At 46.7% G+C, this 24,569-nt stretch overlaps 1 protein-coding gene across 3 annotated transcripts in view; it reads right to left on the reverse strand.

The window, feature by feature from the left end:
* Positions 1–2,127: 2,127 nt before the first annotated feature.
* The window catches only part of NBEAL2 (neurobeachin like 2), a 239,052-nt gene continuing 216,610 nt past the window's right edge, over positions 2,128–24,569 (reverse strand). For all 3 annotated transcript variants that reach the window (XM_068235222.1, XM_068235221.1, XM_068235220.1), the window contains 13 exons: positions 23,181–23,290; positions 22,967–23,084; positions 22,088–22,185; positions 20,614–20,730; positions 18,551–18,640; positions 15,667–15,776; positions 13,392–13,564; positions 11,254–11,348; positions 11,061–11,177; positions 10,210–10,371; positions 9,362–9,510; positions 9,103–9,238; positions 2,128–5,931 (listed from right to left, as the gene is read on the reverse strand). In XM_068235222.1, coding sequence (XP_068091323.1) covers positions 5,830–5,931; positions 9,103–9,238; positions 9,362–9,510; positions 10,210–10,371; positions 11,061–11,177; positions 11,254–11,348; positions 13,392–13,564; positions 15,667–15,776; positions 18,551–18,640; positions 20,614–20,730; positions 22,088–22,185; positions 22,967–23,084; positions 23,181–23,290 — 1,577 coding nt within the window. In that variant the 3' untranslated portion in view covers positions 2,128–5,829. The remainder of the gene's footprint in view (positions 5,932–9,102; positions 9,239–9,361; positions 9,511–10,209; positions 10,372–11,060; positions 11,178–11,253; positions 11,349–13,391; positions 13,565–15,666; positions 15,777–18,550; positions 18,641–20,613; positions 20,731–22,087; positions 22,186–22,966; positions 23,085–23,180; positions 23,291–24,569) is intronic.

Consider the following 24,569-nt stretch of genomic DNA (forward strand, 5'->3'; position numbering starts at 1 on the left):
TTTCCCAGACTATTGCAAAAAGCAGGGGATTAAAGTGGTATTGTCATTAAAAAAATGTTTCCCTCTAAAACAGGCCTTCTCAGCCAGGGTTCCCCGAAACCTCATGGTTCCTTGAGTAGTCTGCAGGGGTTCCCTGGCATGTTCCCCCATCATAGAACACATTATAATAGGGGGTACTGTAAAAAACAAAACAAAAAAAAACTGAATTGGGGGTCAGAATAATAAGCTCATTAACAAAAAACACTAGGAAAAGGAGGCAGTATAATGGGTGGCAGTGTAGTATGGGGGGGGGGGGGGGGGTAGTGAAATAAACAGCCACACCTACTTTTAAAGACCACGCCTCCTGCAAAATAAATGCAAGAGGTTCCTTGAGATCCAAAAGTTATTTGCAGGGTTCCTCCAGGGTAAAAAGGTTGAGAAATGCTGCTCTAAAACAACAGTTCTAGAGCAGCTGGGAATACACCATGCGTTTTTCCAGTATACAGATGTGTCTACTGATCATTTCCGACATGTCCGATCTCACGTTCAATGGCTTTACTGCTCAATTTCTCACAGAAGTGAATGGAAAAAGATAAGAAAAACGAGCGGAAGAGAATTGAGCTGCAGAATTGAATCGAGCGGGGAAAAAAACACATGGTGTATTCCCAGCATTATGAGACTGCTCTGATCTGCTGACTGCATATTTGCACCTCACTGAAGCTGACTGACATCACTGCTGCAAATTATCAGATGTATTCCTAGAGAAGTCATTAGTAAGCAAATAGAGTAAAGTTCTCTGCCCCCCCCCCCCTCCTGTGCAGCTAAATTACACGTAAAGTGTGATTTTTAACCCTAGAAAACCAGTCAGATGGTTTATGCTACTTTTAATACTTTAGACAACGGGTGTCCAACTCAATCAAGTAAGGTTCCAAAATCTAAAACAGTCTAAAGGCCTCGTTTTCGTTAGGTGTGTTGAAAAACATTTAAAAGCGCATGATAAAAACGTTGTGCGCGTTTCAGTGCGTTGCGCTTTTTTAAAGCATGTTTTGCTTATTGTAGCAGTTGTCAATAAAGCTTTGTTTTCATATGTAAATGTAGTTTTTTCCAAATAGGGGTAAAAAACGCATGCGCTTCTATGCGCTAGAAAAGCGCACCCATTCACTTGCATTAATGTGCGCTTTACAGCTCAACGCACAGAAATGCATGCAAGACTACGTTTTTGTAACACAGCACAGCACATAGGTGTGATCCAGGCGCATTTAATGACATGGGAAAATCAATACCTTGCAGAACGCACAGGGCAGTGCGCTGTGGAAAGCACACAGAAATGGCCATGATGTGAATGAGGCTTAAGTTGCGGGCCAAATTGGTTATTAAAATGTAACATTTATTGAACAGTCTCAAACTAAGCGGCCCAACTATAGCGCTTGCCGGGGGCAGCTCCTCCCCCTTCTGCAGAGTAGCGCAGAATACTTACCTGCTCCCGTGCTGCTTCGGGCCTCCTCCGGTCTTCCTGACAGCCACACGCTATGCTGCATACCTCTGGCTCCTGAGGCGTGTCACGTGATTAGCAGCTGGAGAACAGAAAAGACAACGCAGCGCTGGAACTGGGGGGCCTCATGCTAATATCGCTGAGGGGCCTGTGGTTTGTTGCTGCACCCAGGCTTAAACCGACAATGTTTCAACCAAAAACACTGTCACTGCTGTGCTCCTGTGAAGGGGAAGGCAGTGAGCTTTTACTGCTTATAGTGATGCATATTTGAAGATCTGGAGGGCCAGATAAAATGGCAAGGAGGGCCGCATTCAGCCCACGGGCCTTGTGTTATAGATTGTAGATGACAATACCACTTTAAATACAACGTCCCCATCTTTTATTCTTTTTTCTATATTGACCAAAATGAATGCCTTGCTCCCCTTCTTGCGGAGACGACAACCCTGTTATTATAGGAGGCAGACAGCCCCGTGTAGCATTTCACACCAAGGCAACCCCTGCAGTGGCTTGTAAATCGAGAACAGAAGCTATTAAAAGTATGCAGCACATAGTCTGGCCGGTAAACTTGGGCGGGATTAGCCCCCCCCCCCCTTCACCTCGGAAGATAAAAACCCTGGGTGGGGTGGGATGGAATGGATGCTGCTGCCCCCCCCCCCCCCCCAAGATAAAAATCCCAGAATTAATGAGGTGACTATGCACAGCATAAAGTAATAAAACTGACAATATTGACCTTTTTGACTTCCGGATAGGCTAATGGAAGATTTCCACACTTCTAGACGAGACTATCCTACAGAATGAACAGGACTATGGCTCTGAACCAATGCCAAAAATCACTAAACATACTACTGCCCTACAAAATGTCCATTTTACATTCTCTGGTGTTTTGTTGAAAGCTCGTATTACCAGTATGTTACAACATGAACAGGGCAATGGATCTCAACCAAAACCAGGAATCTCTAAACATGCTACTGCCCTACAAAATGTCCATTTTACATTCTCAGGGCGTAAATAAAGTTTTGTTGAAAGCTCAGATTAACATGAACAGGGCAATGGATCTCAACCAAAACTAGGGATCACTAAACATACTACCGAGCTACAAAATGTCCATTTTACATTCTCCGGGTGTAAATAAAGTTTTGTTGAAAGCTCAGATTAACATGAACAGGGCAATGGATCTCAACCAAAACTAGGGATCACTAAACATACTACCGAGCTACAAAATGTCCATTTTACATTCTCAGGGCGTAAATAAAGTTTTGTTGAAAGCTCAGATTAACATGAACAGGGCAATGGATCTCAACCAAAACTAGGGATTACTAAACATACTACCGCCCTACAAAATGTCCATTTTACATTCTCCGGGTGTAAATAAAGTTTTGTTGAATGCTCATATCACTGGCATGAAACAAATGTTACAAAGAGCCCCCCAACATATCAGGTGCCCAGGGTTTAGAAATGCATAAAGGGTACCTGTTTGGCATACACAGTGCTGCCTGAAACCCCCAGGGACACTAGGAAAACAGGAAATAAAAACTGCAGTAAAACCGGCTGCCCAATTGTCTTCCAAGGAAAAATAAATTGGATGTATGATTATTTACATCAATAGCACATCAGAGCTGAGGCGCAACAGTCAAATATTGGAGTGTTAAAGGCCGTTAAATTCATTCTGCTGAGAGAATTACAGAGCAGCCGCTTCTTTGTAGCGTAGCCTGTATGAATAATTCAGTGTTCAGACAATATTGTGCTTTAGTTTGCATTTATCTGCTATAAACCCCCCAAATACATTCAAAATGAGTCTGTAGTAAAATCAGAGGGTTTCCCCAAAAATCATAGGAGGCCCCTTTACCAGTCCACCCCCTCTCCCCCTGCAGCACGCCCTGGTGGTCTGTACAGGAGGGGTGTTTCCATATAAGGCGAGCAGGCTCCGAGCGGCCTTACAGAAGCTGTCTGCTACATCACAGCCTGTCCGCGGCCTACAGGGCAGTCCATGTCTAACGGCCGGGGCAGTGTCCGATTGTGCTGCCGTAGAGCTGCCTTGTGGTCTGAGTAGTATTCATGCTCAGTGGCAAATTTAAACAAATTACATCAAATATCTTTGCAGCCATGCCAAATTTTGGTGAACCGGCGGTATTTGGGGGCTTAGATGTAGTTCAGTGGGTCGCCCTCCTATCCTCAAAATTTGGAGATTGTAGGAGGCGTGGCTACGGAGATATCAACCAAAGCATAAAAGAATAGGAAATCTTGCAGTGCAGTATCATACTGCGCATGCCGGGCAGCGTAAAGTTCCGGCCACACCAGATTTCACCAGAGCTTTCCATTGCAGAAGATATACAACAAAGTTTGAACAAGAACAAGATCAGTGCATTTCCCCCAGAATTCCTCATGCAGTAACTAGTAGATAGCCAGTGTGATTTAAAGGACACCCGAGGCGAAAATAAACTAATGAAATAAATAATTGTACCCATCTTCCTTCTCATAAAAATGACTTTTTAAGATATTCCATTTTATGTTTAAATCTACTTTTTAAGTTTTAACTGTTTTATTGTTTTTGCTCAATGACACATTCATTGAAGTATGCCAGAGCTAAAATCCATGAACTATTGAACCTTTTTATCTCTTTCCTGCTCCCAGAAGCCATTTTCTGCTAAGAAAGTGTTTTATAGTTGGAATTTCTTATCAGTGAGGGTCACACTGTAGTCACTTCCTGTCTGAGTCAGGACTGAGTCAGCCACTTACATACCTGATATTTAACTCTTTCAGGCAAAGAAAGAAAAAAAGGAACACAGCATAGTTATTTGTGTGCTTGGCACTATTCATACCCAAGTCTATCTCATCCTATCACATGTCACCTCAGGTATCCTTTAAAAATAAAAAACCCACCATAATGCAAAGGCCTGTAGCCTTTATAAAACCGTACATGGACGCATAAATGTAGTTACAGAAACACATGACGGGGGCGGGAGCGTGCATTTTTATGTGTTTTGTTTACACAAAAGTAAAAACATAAAAATCATTAAATAATGCCACAAACACATAAGCAATGCATAAAAAGTGACTTTCAAGCAAGAGGTCCGTTAATTAACGGAATTGTATTCTGGGGAAAATACACAATGATGTCCTTGTGTCCTTGTAAAAAGGAAACTCTTCTATGAATCAAACTTAATGGACAAAAGAAAAGGCAAAAAACATGGAGGACCCTTTTAAACAAAAAGTACAAAAGTAGTAAAAACACCTCAATATCTAGTGCAAAGAAACATAAAAGAATGCCAAATTCTATCACGACATCTCGCCAAAAATTAACCAATCGTTCAGATCGTCTGGTCATGTGACACGATGTGAGGACAGCTATATATATATATAGATATAGGACACCCCAGAGCTACAAGTCAGTCCCCTCCCCAACTGGGTCAGCTGAACTAGACCAACACAAATCTCAAATTTAGGCAAAATCCTGAAGACTTTTAGTTCCTGGTCAAACAATCATAAATAACTTGCAGTCCCGGCACCACTAAAACTATAGATTTGGTCCTCTGTACATAATAATTGAATTGATCCCTCTTGAAACCCATAGTATAGCCTTTAACTCAAAAGGCAATGGAGTAAAAACATACACACCCCCCCCCCCTCCCATTTCCACGAGACAGAAAAAAAATCGGTAACAAGGCCCAACGGTCGGGCAATTCTCAATAAATCCAGCAGGGAGAGACAGAGGTACAGCGGCCCGCGCCGTACTGGTAACGATACTATAGAAAAGTATACAGCAGACTGCAGAAGACTTAAGTGCAAGTTTTTGGAATTAACACCCCCCTCCCCCAACACCTTGTCCATTGCTGGAGTGATTTTGTTTTTACCAGCAGAAGGTCTTCCGGTAAAAAGGTTACAGTGTTCAACTACAAAGGTCTTTTTAAAAACAACAACAACAAAAAAGTGGGAATATTTCAAAAATGGCAGGACAACGCTGGCCTGATTGAGGTCCGTGTGCGGAGATCGGTCCGCGGGTCCAAAGCGGCATCAGTTCGTCGTTTTAATGCTTACGAAAGCTCCAGCGGGTTCAGCGACTGTGCAACAGGCAAACGAGAAGCTTTTGGTGCTGCTGCTCTGAAGTAGTCTTCACATTGACCTTTCGGTTCCTTTAGAAACAAGTTTTTGGAGTAGAAGTCTCAGAAAAACTCCTCCTCTGATAAGGCAAATGGGTGTCCAGTGTTTGTAGAGAGAACAAGGTGCGAAGGCTTGCTGTGTTCATGTGCTGGTGCGCTCCCTGCACACCTCATTATTGCTTGCGCGCTATATAGCGGCCCGATTACCCAACCACAAGGGGCGGCCGCCAGTGACAGCAGATTCTGACATCATCTCAAGGTTCACTTGGTCTCGTTGGGTCTGTATTCTGTTTCCCCGGAGGAGACTAGAGATATCCTGCGTGTAGAGCCCCACAGCTTTCTCGTAAACTGCCCTGTCTTCACCTGGGAAAGGAGGAATTCTAAATTAGCTTCATGTAGAGATGTGCAGAACAATTCTAGAATCTGCATGACTGGAGGATGAAATTTACTAACGTGATACTGGAGGAGTCTGGACTCATGTGGAAGACACTGCTGGAAGACTATAGCCTCCAAAATGTATTTCTACTCTCCAGCAGCACACAGTATATCAGGAGGACTCCATCCACTAACGCTCATGATATACTCTGTGCTGCTGGAGGACTCTGCTCCTTCCTCTATCTAACTCTCCTCTCCTGATATACTCTGTGCTGCTGGAGGACCCTGCTCCTTCCTGTAACTCTCCTCTCCTGATATACTCTGTGCTGCTGGAGGACTCGGCTCCTTCCTGTAACTCTCCTGATACACTCTGTGCTGCTGGAGGACTCTGACCCTTCCTCTAACTCTCCTCCCCTGATATACTCTGTGCTGTTGGAGGACCCTGCTCTTTCCTCTAACCCTCCTCTCCTGATATACTCTGTGCTGTTGGAGGACTCTGCTCCTTCCTCTATCTAACCCTCCTCTCCTGATATACCCTGTGCTGCTGGAGGACTCTACTCCTTCCTCTAACTCTCCTCTCCTGATATACTCTGTGCTGCTGGAGGACTCTGCTCCTTCCTCTATCTAACTCTCCTCTCCTGATATACTCTGTGCTGCTGGAGGACTCTGCTCCTCCCTCTAACTCCCCTCTCCTGATATAATCTGTGCTGCTGGAGGACTCTGCTCCTTCCTCTATCTAACTCTCCTCTCCTGATATACTCTGTGCTGCTGGAGGACTCTGCTCCTTCCACTATTTACCTCTCCTCATATACTCTGTGCTGCTGGAGGACTCTGCTCCTTCCTCTATCTAACCCTCCTCTCCTGATATACTCTGTGCTGCTGGAGGGCTCTGCTCCTTCCTCTATCTAACTCTCCTCTCCTGGTATACTCTGTGCTGCTGGAGGACTCTGCTCCTCCCTCAATCTAACCCTCCTCTCCTGATATACTCTGTGCTGTTGGAGGACTCTGCTCCTCCCTCTAACTCTCCTGATACACTCTGTGCTGCTGGAGGACTCTGACCCTTCCTCTAACTCTCCTCCCCTGATATACTCTGTGCTGTTGGAGGACCCTGCTCTTTCCTCTAACCCTCCTCTCCTGATATACTCTGTGCTGCTGGAGGGCTCTGCTCCTCCCTCTAACTCTCCTCTCCTGATATACTCTGTGCTGCTGGAGGACTCTGCCCCTTCCTCTAACTCTCCTCTCCTGATATACTCTGTGCTGCTGGAGGACTCTGCTCCTTCCTCTAACTCGCCTCTCCTGATATACTCTGTGCTGCTGGAGGACTCTGCTCCTTCCTCTATCTAACTCTCCTCTCCTGATATACTCTGTGCTGCTGGAGGACTCTGCTCCTTCCACTATTTACCTCTCCTCTCCTGATATACTCTATGCTGCTGGAGGACTCTGCTCCTTTCTCTATCTAACTCTCCTCTCCTGATATACTCTGTGCTGCAGGAGGACTCTGCTCCTCCCTCTAACTCTCCTCTCCTGATATACTCTGTGCTGCAGGAGGACTCTGCACCTCCCTCTATCTAACTCTCCTCTCCTGATATACTCTGTGCTGCAGGAGGACTCTGCTCCCCCTCTATCTAACTCTCCTCCCCTGATATACTCTGTGCTGCTGGAGGACACTGCTCCTTCCTCTAACTCTCCTCTCCTGATATACTCTGTGCTGCAGGAGGACTCTGCTCCCCCCTCTATCTAACTCTCCTCTCCTGATATACTCTGTGCTGCTGGAGGACTCTGCTCCTTCCTCTAACTCTCCTCTCCTGATATACTCTGTGCTGCAGGAGGACTCTGCTCCTCCCTCTATATAACTCTCCTCTCCTGATATACTCTGTGCTGCAGGAGGACTCTGCTCCTCCCTCTATATAACTCTCCTCTCCTGATATACTCTGTGCTGCTGGAGGACTCTGCTCCTTCCTCTATATAACCCTCCTCTCCTGATATACTCTGCGCTGCTGGAGGGCTCTGCTCCTTCCTCTATATAACCCTCCTCTCCTGATATACTCTGTGCTGCTGGAGGACTCTGCTCCTCCCTCTATATAACTCTCCTCTCCTGATATACTCTGTGCTGCAGGAGGACTCTGCTCCTCCCTCTATATAACTCTCCTGATATACTCTGTGCTGCTGGAGGACTCTGCTCCTTCCTCTATATAACCCTCCTCTCCTGATATACTCTGCGCTGCTGGAGGACTCTGCTCCTCCCTCTATATAACTCTCCTCTCCTGATATACTCTGTGCTGCTGGAGGACTCTGCTCCTTCCTCTATATAACCCTCCTCTCCTGATATACTCTGTGCTGCTGGAGGACTCTGCTCCTTTCTCTAACCCTCCTCTCCTGATATACTCTGTGCTGCTGGAGGACTCTGCTCCTCCCTCTATATAACTCTCCTCTCCTGATATACTCTGTGCTGCTGGAGGACTCTGCTCCTTCCTCTATATAACCCTCCTCTCCTGATATACCCTGTGCTGCTGGAGGACTCTGCTCCTTCCTCTAACTCTCCTCTCCTGATATACTCTGTGCTGCTGGAGGGCTCTGCTCCTCCCTCTAACTCTCCTCTCCTGATATACTCTGTGCTGCTGGAGGACTCTGCCCCTTCCTCTAACTCTCCTCTCCTGATATACTCTGTGCTGCTGGAGGACTCTGCTCCTTCCTCTATCTAACCCTCCTCTCCTGATATACTCTGTGCTGCTGGAGGACTCTGCTCCTTCCTCTATATAACCCTCCTCTCCTGATATACTCTGTGCTGCTGGAGGACTCTGCTTCTTCCTGTAACTCTCCTCTCCTGATATACTCTGTGCTGCTGGAGGACTCTGCTCCTTCCAACAGCATCCTCCAGCTAACAATAATGCCGGGAATACACGGTTTGTACCGCTCGATAATGCCGCCGGATCGATTCTCTTATCTTCTGCTCATTATCCTTTTCCATTGTCCCGCCCACGGTATCGAGCGCGGAATCGATGCGGCGGGTGATCGGACATGTCGGAAATTATCATTAGAGCCATCTATTGGCTCAATTGTGTATTCCCGGCATAAGACTGGAGAGCTCCTGACAATCACCACAGACTCAGTGATCAGATGCATGAAAACCACAACACATCTCCAGGACTCTCCTCCTACCTCCAGGGGCGTCCCAGCCCCCACCACAATCAGCTTCCCATCCTCCAGGCCCACCAGGATGTGGCTGTTCTCCTTGGTGATGGACACGCAGTGGACAGGGACCTTCATCGGCAGAGGCGATGCAGCCAGGCTGAGGCTGTGGAGAGGAGAAGGTCTTGTTAGTTATATGCTGGAAGATTACAGTGACTGCAGTATGAATACAGGATGACGTCAGTCACATGGCCCCACAATTCTGGCCACGCCCTCTGTTCTGCCATACCTGCGCAGGTCTCGGATCTGCAGGGAACATTGCACGGTGCCAAACACCACAAACTCTTGTGTGACGCAGAGAGCAGAGACCTGCTCATCCAGCTGCACTGATGACAAGTGCTTCCCATTCACAGAGTACAGGTGCAGCGCAAACTTGTCCTGAAACCAAGAAACACAACAGGAGTTCATTCATGTATTTTAAAGCACAGCTGAAGTGAGAGGATGCAAACTATATAGACTGCCCACTGCCCTGAGCTTCTCCCACACCAGATAAAAACTGTCTCCTTCCCTCCTGCCCTGAGCTCCATCCACACCCGATATAAACTGTCTCCTTCCCTCCTGCCCTGAGCCCCTCCCACACAGATCTAAACTGTCCCCCCTCCCCTCCTGCCCTGAGCTCCTCCCACACAGATATAAACTGTCCCCCCTCCCCTCCAACCCTGATCTCCTCCCACAGATATATACTGTCCTCTCCCCTCGAGCTACAGACTCCTCCCTATCCTGAAATTCTTCCACTCTAGCTATACACACACACACACACACCTTTCTGTGTCCTGAGACCCTCCCACTCCAGGTAAAGACTCCTTCCTGTCCTAACCTCCTCCCACTCCAGCTACAGACTCCTCCCTATCCTAACCTCCTCCCACTCCAGCTACAGACTCCTCCCTATCCTGAGTTTCTCATATTCTGGCTACAGACCCCTCCCTATCCTAAGCTCCTCCTATTCCAGTATAGGCCTTTCCTGTTATGAGCTTCTCCCACTCCATATACAAACTCCTCTCTGCTACAAATTCTAGCACAGTGTAAAGTAGACATCTATGAATACAAAAGAAACAGGTCATCTTGTGGGATCGTCACCTTGAGAGAGCTGCGGCCCTCGATGGTGCTCTGGAAGACGATCTGCCCCTCTAGGCCGACAGCCAGGTGGGAGATGGTCAAAGGAAGCGAACTCTCACAGGGAGGCTTAATACACCTCATAAACTGCCCCCGCCGAATAGTGTGCACAATCACCGTACCGTCCTGGCAGAGAGAGAGAGAGAGAGAGAGAGAGAGGGAGAGAGAGACAGTCATTTGTAATTCTCTGTTCGGTACGGGTTACAGAAATACAGCAAATCACAGAGCTGAACTCCCCAAAGATTGGGATAAATTAAAGAAATATAGAGGTGAAAATACATTTATGAGATAAAAATAAAAAAAAACCTAGCCTTGCCTACCTTACATTCTCCTCCCTTCTTCAACTTCCCCCCAACATTCCCTAAAGCATCATTAGGGTCCTTTTTTTTGCTGCCAACCCCCCCCCCCCCGGGCCCCTGAGGCCACTGCTGGGCCCCCACAACTTAACAGGGAACCCCGGTGCCCTGTAGAGTCTTCAGCAGGGTATTGACTCACGTGTCCTGGCTGGCTGCTCTTCCCTTGGTCCGTGGCTCAGTTCCCCTCGTCTGCCTCCTCTCGGGGGTGCAAATACTCCGCGACACGGCACATGGAGCTATGGGCCGGTACAGCTAAGTCCCTACTCTGCCGAAACCCTGCAGGGGTGATCTTGGAGGGGAAGGGGAGTATTAGCATCCGTCTTGGGGCCCTGGGGCAATTGCCCAGGTTGCCCATATGGTTGTGCCGGCCCTGCATTTGAGGTACCCAGTTCCAGGGTGCATGAATTTTGCATGCGAGTTAGAAATATTAGCATGTCGCTGACAAGCTCTTCTCCTCACCTTAGATCCGGAGACCGCCATGTCCAGCTCCGTGCTGATAGCGGTGCAGGTCACCTCGTCACTGTGGCCGTACAACACCTGCACCGGCTTCGGGGACAGTCCGCAGGCAAAGCCCCCCTACAGAGACAGACGTCTATGAGTACACAGACTACATACAGGAATCAGCAGGAAGTGGCCCTCAGCCCCGCCTCACCTGCTGCAGCACCTCCCACACCATGCAGGTGGTATCCCGGGAACCGGAGATCAGGTACATCCCACACTGGTCCAATGCCAGGCACGTCACCACGTCTATCGGCCAATCAGAGCATAGAGACAGCGTTACCAGAAACATGGAGACAGCCAAACTCATTTATAATAAGCTGCTTTGTTTTACTATCAGTAAATGGACACAAATACAATTATAACATTCTTAAATATAACCTTACACTGATCGCATATAATGAGTATTTCTGATTAAAGGGACACTAAAGGGAAAAAATATATATAATATAATATAATGATTTGTATGTGTAGTACAGCTAAGAAATAAAACATTAGGAGCAGAGACATAAGTCTAATATTGTTTCTAGTACAGGAAGAGTTGAGAAACTCTAGTGATCTATGCAAAAGAGCCATTGAGCTCCATGACTTTTTAAAGTTATAGAGAGCTTTGTCTTCTGAAGCTTGTCATCTCAATTGTCAGTCACTGTATTTTTCTCTTTTTCTCTCTCCAGAGGACAGGTCAATAGTTCACTACCCTGCTCTGTAAAATCATTTGGAGTGCAGTTACATCATATATGGTAACTGAAAATAAAAATATGACAAGATTTTCTTTGCTACTAATGTTCTAGTATTTATCCGTACTACACAACCAATTCATTATATCACCATTTTTTTTTCGCTTTAGTGTCTCTTTAACCTTCCTGGCGGTAAGCCCGAGCTGAGCTCGGGGTAAGCCGCCGGAAGGCACCGCTCAGGCCCCGCTGGGCCGATTTGCATAATTTTTTTTTTGCTGCACGCAGCTAGCACTTTGCTAGCTGCGTGCAGTGCCCGATCGCCGCCGCTACCCGCCGATCCGCCGCTATCCGTCGCGCCGCAGCCGCCCCCCCCCCAGACCCCGTGCGCTGCCTGGCCAATCAGTGCCAGGCAGCTCTATGGGGTGGATCGGAATCCCCTTTGACGTCACGACGTCGATGACGTCGGTGACGTCATCCCGCCCCGTCGCCATGGCGACGGGGGAAGCCCTCCGGGAGATCCCGTTCTTTGAACGGGATCTCCGGATCTCCGATCGCCGGCGGCGATCGGAGGGGCTGGGGGGATGCCGCTGAGCAGCGGCTATCATGTAGCGAGACTTTGTCTCGCTACATGAAAAAAAAAAAAAAAATTAAAAAAAAAAGATTTGCTGCCCCCTGGCGATTTTTTTGCAAACCGCCAGGAGGGTTAAACTCTTTGTGATTGTTGAAACTGAATTCAGTAGTTGCTATATTTGATTGTGGAAAGACTTCAGACACAGATTCGTACAATACAGTCATCCCAGCATCTACTAAGAGGGGAAAAACATTATGTGGACTAAAGATAGCCATACGTCTGTAGATTTGGTGGCGAATTGACCATCTTTTACAATAACTATTGTTGAATAAGATGAAACGCAGTGCTGTGAAAAGCATGCTCGATTGACGATGCAACCAACTTCGAGCCCGAAACTCGGAAGAGGAATCGGACATGTAAAGTATTAAAGTGTAACTGTCGGGCATAAAATCAAAATATTTTTATCTGGTAAACAAGTAATACGGATGCTAACCAGGCAATCCAAAAGTTAAAATCACTATTACTTTTCTTGTTGATAAATGATCATTCCCCAGTTTACCGGACTCTTATTTGTTACACACAAAATTTGGTACACAAAAAGGAAGTTGCAGGGCATGCTGGGTTGTCCTTTTCTTGCTTCTCTACTTCCCCTCAGACTTAACTAATGCAGCCTGATTGGCTGATGCCTCTGTCCCTTTGTTTTCCCCTCACACACCTCTGTTCCTCTCGGATTGGCCAATATTTCTCATGCTGAGACAATGCACTTTCTATAGTGAAGGGTGGGCAAATCAGGCAGAGGAGAGTAAGGGAGGAAATGACATCAGGATTGGCTTCAAAATAGCCACAGTTAAAATGGGAAATGCGAAGAAGGATTTTCTCTTTTTTGTATTGGAGGAAAATTACTAAAATCAAAACGTGGACAGTGCAATACATCTGTTATGTAAGCAGAGCAAGTATTTATCTACTTATATATGTGTTTTTTTCTGAGATAGTATGGCTGGACAACTCTAGGCTGCATGTGTCGGTGTCACTCCTGGTAATTACCGATGTGCCGGGTGATGATGGTGATGACCTTCCCTCTGCTCAGAGATGTGATGCGCAGGCTGTTGTCCCAGTGGCCACCGCTGAAGAGTAACTTGGCATCATGCGATACCACCAAAGTGCTGGAAGACAGCTCGGCTCCGAGAGCGAAGGGTCCGGACAGGAAGCGCTGTGTCCTGCAAGAGACTCCGCCCATTAGTGATGACATCACCCAGCAAAAGGCACAGCCGTTCTGCAGAACCTCACTGACTTCTGTAAAGACACCCGACCCATCCCCCACAACCTCACCCCAAGTGGATAGATACCAGAAAGTCTAACAAAATGCTTGCTGCTGCTAAATCCTCACATCTTTGGTGGTTTCATAGGATTGATCGATTTCCAAGCTGTATAAATTGGCATAAAATTAGCATCAACTCAAAACCTGAAGGTGGCCACTAACAGTCCAATTTCTAGCGAAAAATCGTTTGAGCGATCAGAAATTCTGATCGGATTGGTTGTAAATAACGAGTGAAAAAAAAATGTCGTTTGAATGAATTTTTGGCGAACCAAAATTTGGATTTTCTTGTTGGTTGTGATAGAAGGGAAGCAAAGATTGGTTAGTTGATGGTGTAGTGAACGATGTATTACAATTTTTCACTTCCGATCAGAATTTCTGATCGCTCGAATGATTTTTCGCTAGAAATTGGACCGTTAGTGGCCAGCTTTAGATGGCTCAGAAGAAAAAATTTTTACATACCTGGGGCCTCTTCCAGCCCCCTTCAGGTTGATTGCTCCCTCACCGTCCTCCTCGATGCTCCGCAATTCAGCCTGGTAATTTGGCCAGTCGGAGCGTACTGCAGGAGGGTTCTGTGCCTGCGCAGGCGTAGAATGCACCCGGCCACGGGAGCGCGCGGCTGGACTGCTCGTGCGCTGACTGGCTGAAGATTCAGGAGGCGGAGGAGGATGGCGAGGGACTGATCAGCCTGTTTTTTTTTTCTTTTGAGCCACCTCAGGTACATTTTCCAGAGGAACTGTAACCAAAATAATGTAATGAAAAAAATCGCTAATTCTTTTACAATATTCTTTTATAGATTATTTAGTCAATGTTTGTCAATTGTAAAATCTTTCCTCTCCCTGATTTACATTCGGTTTATCACAGGTGGCGACATGTTTAGAACTGTGGAATATTTGTTTACAGATAATTCTAAAGCCAGTACAGAATATACCTGGTCTCCCAGAATGCTCTGGGGGAGAATGCTGCATAATAAACAGCCTACGTTAAAGGATACCCAAACTGACATGTGACATGATGAGATAGACATGTGTATGTACAGTGCCTAGCACACAAATAACTATGCTGTGTTCCCTTTTTTCTTTCTCTTTGCCTGAAAGTGTTAAATATCAGGTGTGTAAGTGGCTGACTCAGTCCTGACTCAGACAGGAAGTGACTACAGTCTGACCCTCACTGATAAGAAATTCTCCTTTTTATCTCTTTCTTGCTCTCAGAACCCATTTTCTGCTAGGAAAGAGTTTTATAGTTGGAATTTCTTATTAGTGAGGGTCACACTGTAGTCACTTCCTGTCAGAGTCAGGACTGAGTCAGCCACTTACATACCTGATATTTAACTCTTTCAGGCAGAGAAAAAAAAGGAACACAGCCTAGTTATTTGTGTGCTTGGCACTGTACATACACATGTCTATCTTCTCCTGTCACCTTGGGTATCCTTTAAAGGTATCTCCCTGGGGGGAAATAATGCCTCCTTGCACTCCCAGTAGTGTAAACAGCTGTTGTCTAGGGCCATAGGAACCTGACAGGACACTTTTAAATTGATCTTTCAAAGGATTGTTACAAATCATACCTGTGTATGGTCACTATGGCAATGGACCTCATCAGCAGAGGCTCAGGAATTTGTATGGAGGTATTAGCAGAGTGCCTCTTTAGTATTGGGGCCGAACATGCCTCCACTCTGATTAGTGATCTATTGGAGAATCATCATGACACACGAGACAAGACACAACATTTATATTGCGCTTTACTCCTGGCGGACTCAAAGCGCCACTAGAGCGCGCTCAGTAGACAGTAGCAGTGTTAGGGAGTCTTGCCTAAGGTGTCCTCACTGAATAGGTGCTGGCTTACTGAACAGGAAAAGCCAAGATTCAGAGCCAGGTCTCCTGTGTCAGAGGCAGAGCCCTTAACCAGCACACTAACCAGCAACATGATCTGTTTCCTCTATATGAGAGAAGATCACACAGACATCCGCCACACATGTCCTGCACAGGGCCTGGCACGGGTACTCACTTGGCATTGGAGACGGTGGTGTCTTTGGTGAAGCTGAAGTAATTGGAGAAGTTCTTATCATAGGGTAGCCATCCATGCGTCCCCAACAGTCCATTCGCACTAACAGTGACCTGGTGGGGACAAGACAATTAGTACACATTCATGATGGCCACCAGTGACATGTGACACTGATGTGAGGGCCACATTAACTAGACAACTAGCAAATTATCCAGATACCCAGAGGTGGTGTGTCAGCTATTAAGGTGCCCTAATAACGGTACAATAGGTTCCGCATATGTAGTGTATAAGAGAGTTGGGCACCAGAGCGTATGCTTCCAGGTTTATTCATAACCGAGTTGCATACAGAGAGACATGCACAGGGGAGTCCAAGATGGCCTAACAGCCTTTCGCGGAAAGGACCCGCTTCCTCAGAGAACAAGAAAGCAGGGATTACCACTGGATTTTCAGAGATATCATCGGATAATGCACTCTATCTCCAACCAACGTTGAATCATTAGTTCTAGGTGGTAATAGGTTATTAAGCTTGACCTGATATGTGGTGTCTTGTAAAGTGTTCTACATTTTTGTTAATGTCATACTGTATATACTCGCGTATAAGCCTAATTCTTCAGCATAAAAGAATGTGCTGAAAAGTTACCCCCTCAGCTTATATGTGAGTCAGTGAAGCAGAACAGATGATGGAGCAGGTTTTCTTAATGGCAGAGGAGTGCAATGATTGTGCACTAGTGATCCTGCTCTTACCAGCTGGCTCCCTGCTGTGTCTGTGGCCTTTATCCCCTGCAACATGGTCTGCAGAGTGTGCTGCTCAATACTACCTGTGTCCCCGGGCTTGTGGAGCGGAGCATGCACGCAACGTGTCAGCGGTGCAATGATCGGGATTCTTCCTGTTTTTGCTGTGTCTCATATCTATGATGTCATCTAGTGGCTTCTTGGGACACAGCTGTATGATTCTGAGGCACATCTGGCTATGAAGAGGGGGCTGACTTGTACTGGGGGAACATCTGGCTACTGTGGAGGTGGTTATATTGGGGAGGGGGCTTATACGCAAGTCAATCACTACACGGCGTAGTGGTTAGCGCTCTCGCCTTGCAGCGCTGGGTCCCTGGTTCGAATCCCAGCCAGGCCAACACCTGCAAGGAGTTTGTATGTTCTCCCTGTGTCTGCTTGGGTTTCCTCTGGGCCCTCTGGTTTCCTCCCACGTCCCAAAAACATACAGATAAGTTAATTGGCTTCCCCCTAAATTGGCCCTAGACTACAATAAATACACTACACGATACATACATAGATATGCGACTATGGTAGGGATTAGATTGTGAGCTCCTCTGAGGGACAGTTAGTGTTACAAGACTATATTCTCTGTACAGCGCTGCGTAAGATGTCGGCACTATATAAATACTAAATAATAATAATCACTTTTTCCTGGCTTCTGAGGGAAAGTGGGTACACTCAGCTTATACACAGGTCAGCTTATATGCAAGTATATATGAGTATTTGTCAATATACCTATTATTTTATCTAATAAATTCTGCAGTATGTACCACCAGTTGACCTAAGCCCGTTTTAAAATGAGCTATAGGTCTTTTCACACCACCGCCGTCTGCGCACGCGCGCACCCACATGCCTGCCTGGCTCCCAGGCCCCGTCCTCCTCCTGTCCTAATGGCTACACATGCGCAGTAGACAAAAAACACGGAAACAGGGACAGGAGGGTGACGCCGGGACAGGAGGGTGACGCCGGGACAGGAGGGTGACGCCGGGAAGGGAGGGTGACGCCGGGAAGGGAGGGTGGCGCAGGGACAGGAGGGTGGCGCAGGGACAGGAGGGTGGCGCAGGGACAGGAGGGTGGCGCAGGGACAGGAGCGTGGCGCAGGGACAGGAGCGTGGCGCAGGGACAGGAGCGTGGCGCAGGGACAGGAGGATGACGCAGGGACAGGAGGATGACGCAGGGACAGGAGGATGACGCAGGGACAGGAGGATGACGCAGGGACAGGAGGATGACGCAGGGACAGGAGGATGACGCAGGGACAGGAGGATGACGCAGGGACAGGAGGATGACGCAGGGACAGGAGGATGACGCAGGGACAGTTAGGTTTTATTATATAGGATCGTCTGTTTTTACTCTGCACAGCACCAAAGAAGAGGATGGTGCTCTATACATTATTAAAGAGGAACTTTAGCAAGTTTGCCTTGTAAGGGTTTTTTCGCCTTCCTCTGGATCAACAGGGATATGTGAGGGAGCAGGCTGGTGTTGTACTTTATACTGGTTGAACTCGATGGACGTATGTCTTTTTTTCAACCAAAATAACTATGTAACTATGTAAAAAGGGGAAAAAATAAATCTATACATTGCAAAGTGAGAAGTTACAAAATAGAAGAGAGATCAAGAAATTACTGATATTTGCCATGTAATTTGTACATATTGTTTGATCACAATCAGCCTGCAGGTCATCATCTTTACTGCTGGCAGACATGAAAAAAAAAAAAAAAAAAAAAAAAAACCAGCACCACCTGCCATTATCTATAACCACACCCACTAACAATGTAATAGGCTAAACGTTTTTTTAAAAAAAATGGATATACATATCCACCGAGGGAGATACTGGTTGCTTGGCAGTTGGAAACAGACGTTATTTCTCACAATGCAATGAGGTTCACAGACAGGAAACTGTCAGGACCATGGTCATGACATCACACTATGGGAGGGGTTTCACCACAATAGCCATACAGAGTCCCCTGATGATCCATTTGAGAAAAGGTAAAGATTTCTCGTGGGAAAGGGGGTATCAGCTACTGATTGGGATGAAGTTCAATCCTGGGTTACAGTTCCTCTTTAAGAACAGTACCAAAGACAACAATACCAACAAGGAAAGTATTGACGCACTCACCAGAACATCTGGAGATCCCTGAGTAATAAAGGAATGGGCCTGATGTTTAGGGACAACCGTCAGCACCAGAGGAACCCCGTCCATCATACCCTGCAAGAAAAACATTGCCAGATCCTAATCATCATCCTGAGAATACCAAACCAACATAACGGTACACTATGAACTAATGAAGTTGAGGTTTGTTTTCAGAATGTTCGTGAGTTGGAAGAGCCAATAAAATTTAAGGAACACTATCGTGAAATATTGAGACATTTAAAATACATGTGTACAAGTACTGTTCCGCCACATTTTGCCTGCTGCTGTCAGTACTGACTCACTCTACCCTGGATGTCCGCTGTCAACCAGCAGGTGGTTCTTCAGTTGTCAACCAGCAGGAGACAGCCCCTTGCACTTTTGCCTTCCTGTGGGCCTTGTATTGTACTGGCTCTCTGGCCTCATCATACAGCAGGAGTGGCCTCTCTATTTAAAGTGGAACTAAACTCAGAATTTTCTCTCTGTTGTAAAAGATTAGCTTCAGCATGATGACCTTTATTGACAAAAAAAAAAGTCTGTATTACAATATTTGGAGCTTCTAAAAAAAAAAACAAACACGTATGGTTTCACTTTTGCAGGGTGCACTGAAAGGGTTAAGCCTCAGTGTTTACTGTAGGGGGGTGGGGGTGGAGCTGCCTTGGCAGAGCTCCTGCAGTCTTTTCACAGCTGCAGATTAAAACTAATTAGACACTTTGGTCTGGCTAAACAAGCACAGGAATGCAGAGCAGTGGATTTCTTCAGCAACTACAGTAAATGTGGAGTAAAAGCTTTTCATTGTATGCAGTGCAAGAGTTCGGGTCCCCATTAAGAGCCCGGCAGGAACTCAGCATTGTCAGAACTTTGTGCTGCTTGTCCTAAGCTTGACTCTGCACTTTTTGAAGAAGGGGCCACACCGTGGCCCCGAAACAATGGTCAAGGCATACGTACTGATGAAGCAATGAATATATACCTCCCAACTTTTTGAGATGAGAAAGAGGGACACTTAAGCCACACCCCTAACCACACCCCCTGTCACAACCCTAGTCACGCATACCATAAGAAAAATATGTGGTTTTATAATACAAACCACACTGGTCCTTTCAATCCGGGGTTCATTTTCCTTCATATTAACATTTTAAAATTAGTAATATATCAATTTCAAGGATGGGAATAACATTCAGAGTCAAACAAACATATTTTTTAGTAGAAAAATATATATATTTATATAGAAATAGGGACAATGTCCTGAAAGAGGGACAAATGAGGCGGAAAGAGGGACAGGGCTCCCAAAGAGGGACTGTCCCTCCAAAAGAGGAACAGTTGGGAGCTATGTAAATAGAATTGTTTGCATCCTGAAGTCTGTGTGCTAGCCTTACCTAATCCATACTTGACTGTTGATGTACCGGGTGCCTTGGCTTAGCACCTACATGCTATGCACCCATTCTTTGGGTAAGGTGTGCCAACTCCACAATCTTTTTGTTCCTGATCTTGTGTCTGATCTGTCCCTGTACCTGCTGACCTGTTGCCAAAACTTGCATTCCGTCTTGATCCTGCTCTTTGCCTGTTACCTTCTGTACTGCACCTAGTGGTATATGTGTATGGTTGTATGTATTTATTGTGTATACATTTAGTTACATAGTTAGGTTTTGTGTGCACATTGTATTCTCATTGTATTTTGGTTTCCTTGCATGCATGTTGTATATAGGCCTTTGCAAAAATCATCATTGCATGTCATTTCTTGTCTGAGTATTTGCAGCAAATAATGGTCAATCATACACCGGATTTCCTGTGATGTCACAGCAGTGCATCCCGCCTCTTCCAGCCATCAGCAGCTGCAGTTCACAGAGGCTGCTAGACACAAACTACTTATCAGTGGACTGCTGATGAATATAAACACATTATTGCATGTTAGCTCCACCCCTTTCTGCTATGCCCCACCCTTTGCCCTAACTCTCTGAACAGCACAACGCCAAATCACACATTTTCAAGAAGTGAATGGATTGCCACTCCCACGGGAGCGTCACATGACATGCCACATTAACCCTCCTCACCTCAGCAAAGAATGGCTTCAGCTCTGATAGCCTTTCAAAGATATTGGCTGCATAGGTGTCCAGGCGGGACAGTCGCCGTGCTGCGTGCTCCGTGGACATGCGTGACGGGTGCGGCTCCTGCAGGGTTAATAAGACAATTGCAGAAAACCAAATAGATTAAAAACTTAAAGAAAATCTGTAATGAAAAAAACTCCCCTGGGGGGGGGGGGTGGGTACTCACCTCGGGTGGGGGGAGCCTCCGGATCCTATTGAGGCTTCCCCCGTCCTCCTCAGTCCCACGCGGCAGAGAAAATCCTCCCGGAGCGGCGGTGATGTAAATATTTACCTTTTGGCTCCAGCGCAGGCGCACTATCCGCTCTTCCCACGGAGATAGGCGAAAATAGCCGATCTCCATCAGGCTGCTCTACTGCGCATGCGCAAGTCTCCTGCAAGTCTCCTGCACCTGCGCAGTAGAGCGGACCCGACGGAGATCAGCTATTTTCGCCTATCTCCGTCAGAAGAGCCCCCGCTGGAGCCCATAAAGGTAAATATTGCACAGGCTGTCGGATTTGTCGCCTGTGTGTTCCGGGGGCTGCAGCGAGACCGCCGTGGGACACAGGAGGATGGTGGAAGCCTCGATGGGGTCCAGAGGCTTCCCCCTACTGAGGTGCGTAACCCCCCAGGGGAACTTTTTTCAGAACAGGTTTTCTTTAAAACAGAAGGTATTTGCAATAATTCACTGCAGTGAGCAACTGTGGTTACCCATGATGCATCACTCCTAAATATGCAAATCGTTTCTTAATGATCCAGAAGCCAGGCACACATCTAGAACCGCTGGTGCATAGTGAGCTTACAGCTTGTACATTTTACAGAGCCACACCAATCCCACATGCAGACAGCCTGCTTGGGACTTTCTGGTCCTCATCAGAGCATTACATGGAATAATGTAACTCTATGCACACCTCCCAACAGTTTGAGATAAGAGGGGCACTCAGGCCGGTTTCACACTGCAAACTGGCGGCAGCGATGCGGCACGTTCCGCCCGTCGCACCGCCAGAAACAGGACTTCAGGAAACGCCACGTTAGTTCATGGTGTTCCCTGCCTGGTGACCAGCTAAGCAGGAAGTGACGCTCGCTTGCCGTCACTTCCTGCTTCGGGTATGCGGAAGTGCACGGAAGAGTCATTTTAAAATACGCTTCTGCACATGCGCGCAAAATCTGTGTCACCATAGAGTAACATGACTTCTAGTCTGATGCAGAGCAACACAAGTACGCACATTAACGTAGTTTTGTCCTAACATCGGGGATGCAGCGAAACGTCACTTCCATCTCATTGCGCCTCACTGTGGCAGTATGAAACTCTCCATAGACTGCCTGGCGTTGGGGTGCGGTAAAAATACCGCACCGCCGCGGTGTGAAAGGGCCCTCAAGCTAATGTCCTTCCACTCCTGTTTTAAAGTACCGTATTTCGGGATGTGTCAGGTCCCCCCCTTACCTTGAGGAGCTGGCAGGGTGTCTGCCCAAAATTGCTGATGATTCCCTCCAATGCCTTCCTCTCCGTTTCGTCTGCGATGGCGTCCAGATCCACAACGCCTGAAAATGACCCGCAGTTATTATTATGCTATATATATCATTACACAGCAATCAGCATCCTTGCTACACATCCCGATATGAATTCAATATAATGCGCCGGTGTTGCACATGCGCCAGCAGGATTTTTTTTTTTGCAGGGGGGCCCGGGGATTTCTAGTTACGCCCCTGGGTGTAACTATAGCGGCTGTGGGGGATAGCTCCTCCCCTTCTGCAGAGTAGCGCAGTGAAGCAGTTTAATACTTACCTGCCCCAGCGCTGCTTTGGCAGAAAGCCCAAGATCAAATGTGGCCTAAAGCAAGATGCTAGCCTTCACTCCCCCCCAAAGTCTTTCTGGTAAGCGGAGGTGGTGAGTAGGGGTGTGGGAGGAGTTTACCAGGCATACCAGGGGGTTTGGTTCCCAAGAGGGGGCCCCATGCTAATTTCACTAGGGGGTCTCATGGGTTGTTGCTGCACCCCGGCTCAAACTGACAATGTTTCAACCAGAAACACTGTCACCGGTGTGCTCCTCTGGAGGGGAAGGCAGTGTACTGTTTTTACTGCTTACAATGATGCACAATTTAAGCTATGGCGGGCCACATAAAATGGCTGGGAGGGCCGGATTTGGCCCGCGGACCTGGGGTTTGACACCTGTAATCCAAAGGATCCAGAGGCTTCTTTTTTCTTAGGTAAGTATGTATATTTTAACCTGAGATTCGGTACACTTTAAACAGTTCAAAGTCTGCCTTAGCCATTACTACTATACTATATACATAAAATCTGCATTTCTCTATACGGGACTCACCTTCGTAAGTGCAATAATAAAATACATTCAGGGCTTCCACGGCAGCTTCACCCCTCTGCTTGTATCCGAACACCAGGTCTATCCACTCGTGGAGGTGCATGGACACGTACTCCGATTCCTGGGGGACAGGAGAGTGATAAGTCAGCACCTCCGGCATACAGCCGTGTCGCTGCTAGACAGCTATGTACCGCTAACATCCCATCCGTGAGCTCACCAGCGCCTTCCGGTGCTTGTAGATGAAATCTTCCCGAGAGGAGGCCCAGGCTGGCAGCACCACGTCGCTCACCTTCCCATTAGACATCTGCAGACAGCCCAGATCGAAGCCTGGAAGGAGGGGAAAGCCTTGTGTGAGAACAGCGGTAACCAAGTACAGCTAACATCTTATTCACATAGGCATAGATTCACTAAGCATTAACACTTTCAGTTAAGGAGAAAGCTGAATTCAAGTTTAGGAATCCCGCTGGTCCAAACCACTGAGAACCCTCTTCAGGAAATGTAAATCTAGTACCAGGGATTCCTAATGGTCTGCACCAGTTGGAAATTCATATCTATACTGATGGGATTTCTTCAGCAGTGGCGATTTTTTTTTTTAGATTTCTTCTTTACGAAAGCCATAAAAAGGGAAAAATAGAAAAAGACACCTGTTGTGGGGCCTTGCTACCATGCTCAATCGGTCTAATGTTGGTTTGAGGAACATCAGAGTTGAACCTGCTTCCTTGGCAAGCTCAGTCCCCTGACCTGAATCCTATTGAGCATTAGTGGGACGAGGTCGAAAGATCCCTTCAAAGCTTGGAAACACCACCAACCAATCTCACCCAACTTATGCCATGATGTCAGCATGGGCCAACATCCCTCAGTCACAGTATTAGCACCTTGTGGACTCCAGGCCAAGACAAATAGAGATGTCCCGAACGGTTCCAGGCGAACTTTGGGTGGTTCGCCTTCGCCGGCGAAGGCGAATTTTCCCAGAAGTTCAATTCGCCCCTATAATGCTCCATTGAGCAGAACTTTAACCCTCTACATCACAGTCAGCAGGCACATTGTCGACAAAAAAACTACACTCACTCCTGGAGCCCCACCCCCCCTTATAAAAGGCAAGGTTCTCCTGTCGTTTTACTCACTCATCTGCCTACAGTAATTAGTTAAAGAGGAACTCCAGTGAAAATAATGTAATAAAAAAGTGCTTCACTTTTACAATAATTATGTATACATGATTTAGTCAGTGTTTGCTCATTGTAAAATCTTTCCTCTCCCAGATTCACATTCTGACATGTATTACATGGTGACATTTTTACTGTGGGCAGGTTATGTAGCTGTTTACTAGCTGTTCTGGCTTTAACAGACAGCTGTAAACAGCCATTTCCTGTCTGTGAACATTGTTACATTGTGGCAGTTTGCCCAGAGTACCGCGGTATCAGAGCCTCTTGTGGGAGGGGTTTCACCACAATATCAGTCATATAGCGCCCCCTGATGGTCTGTTTGTGAAATTCAATAGATTTGTCATGTAAAAGGGGGTATCAGCTACTGATTGGGATAAAGTTAAATTCTTGGTCGGAGTTTCTCTTTAAGGGACAGCTGCTGACAGACTCTGCTAGGGAGAGTT

This window comes from Hyperolius riggenbachi, chromosome 5 (genome assembly GCF_040937935.1).
Source record: "Hyperolius riggenbachi isolate aHypRig1 chromosome 5, aHypRig1.pri, whole genome shotgun sequence".
In the NCBI taxonomy this organism is placed as follows: Eukaryota; Metazoa; Chordata; class Amphibia; order Anura; family Hyperoliidae; genus Hyperolius; species Hyperolius riggenbachi.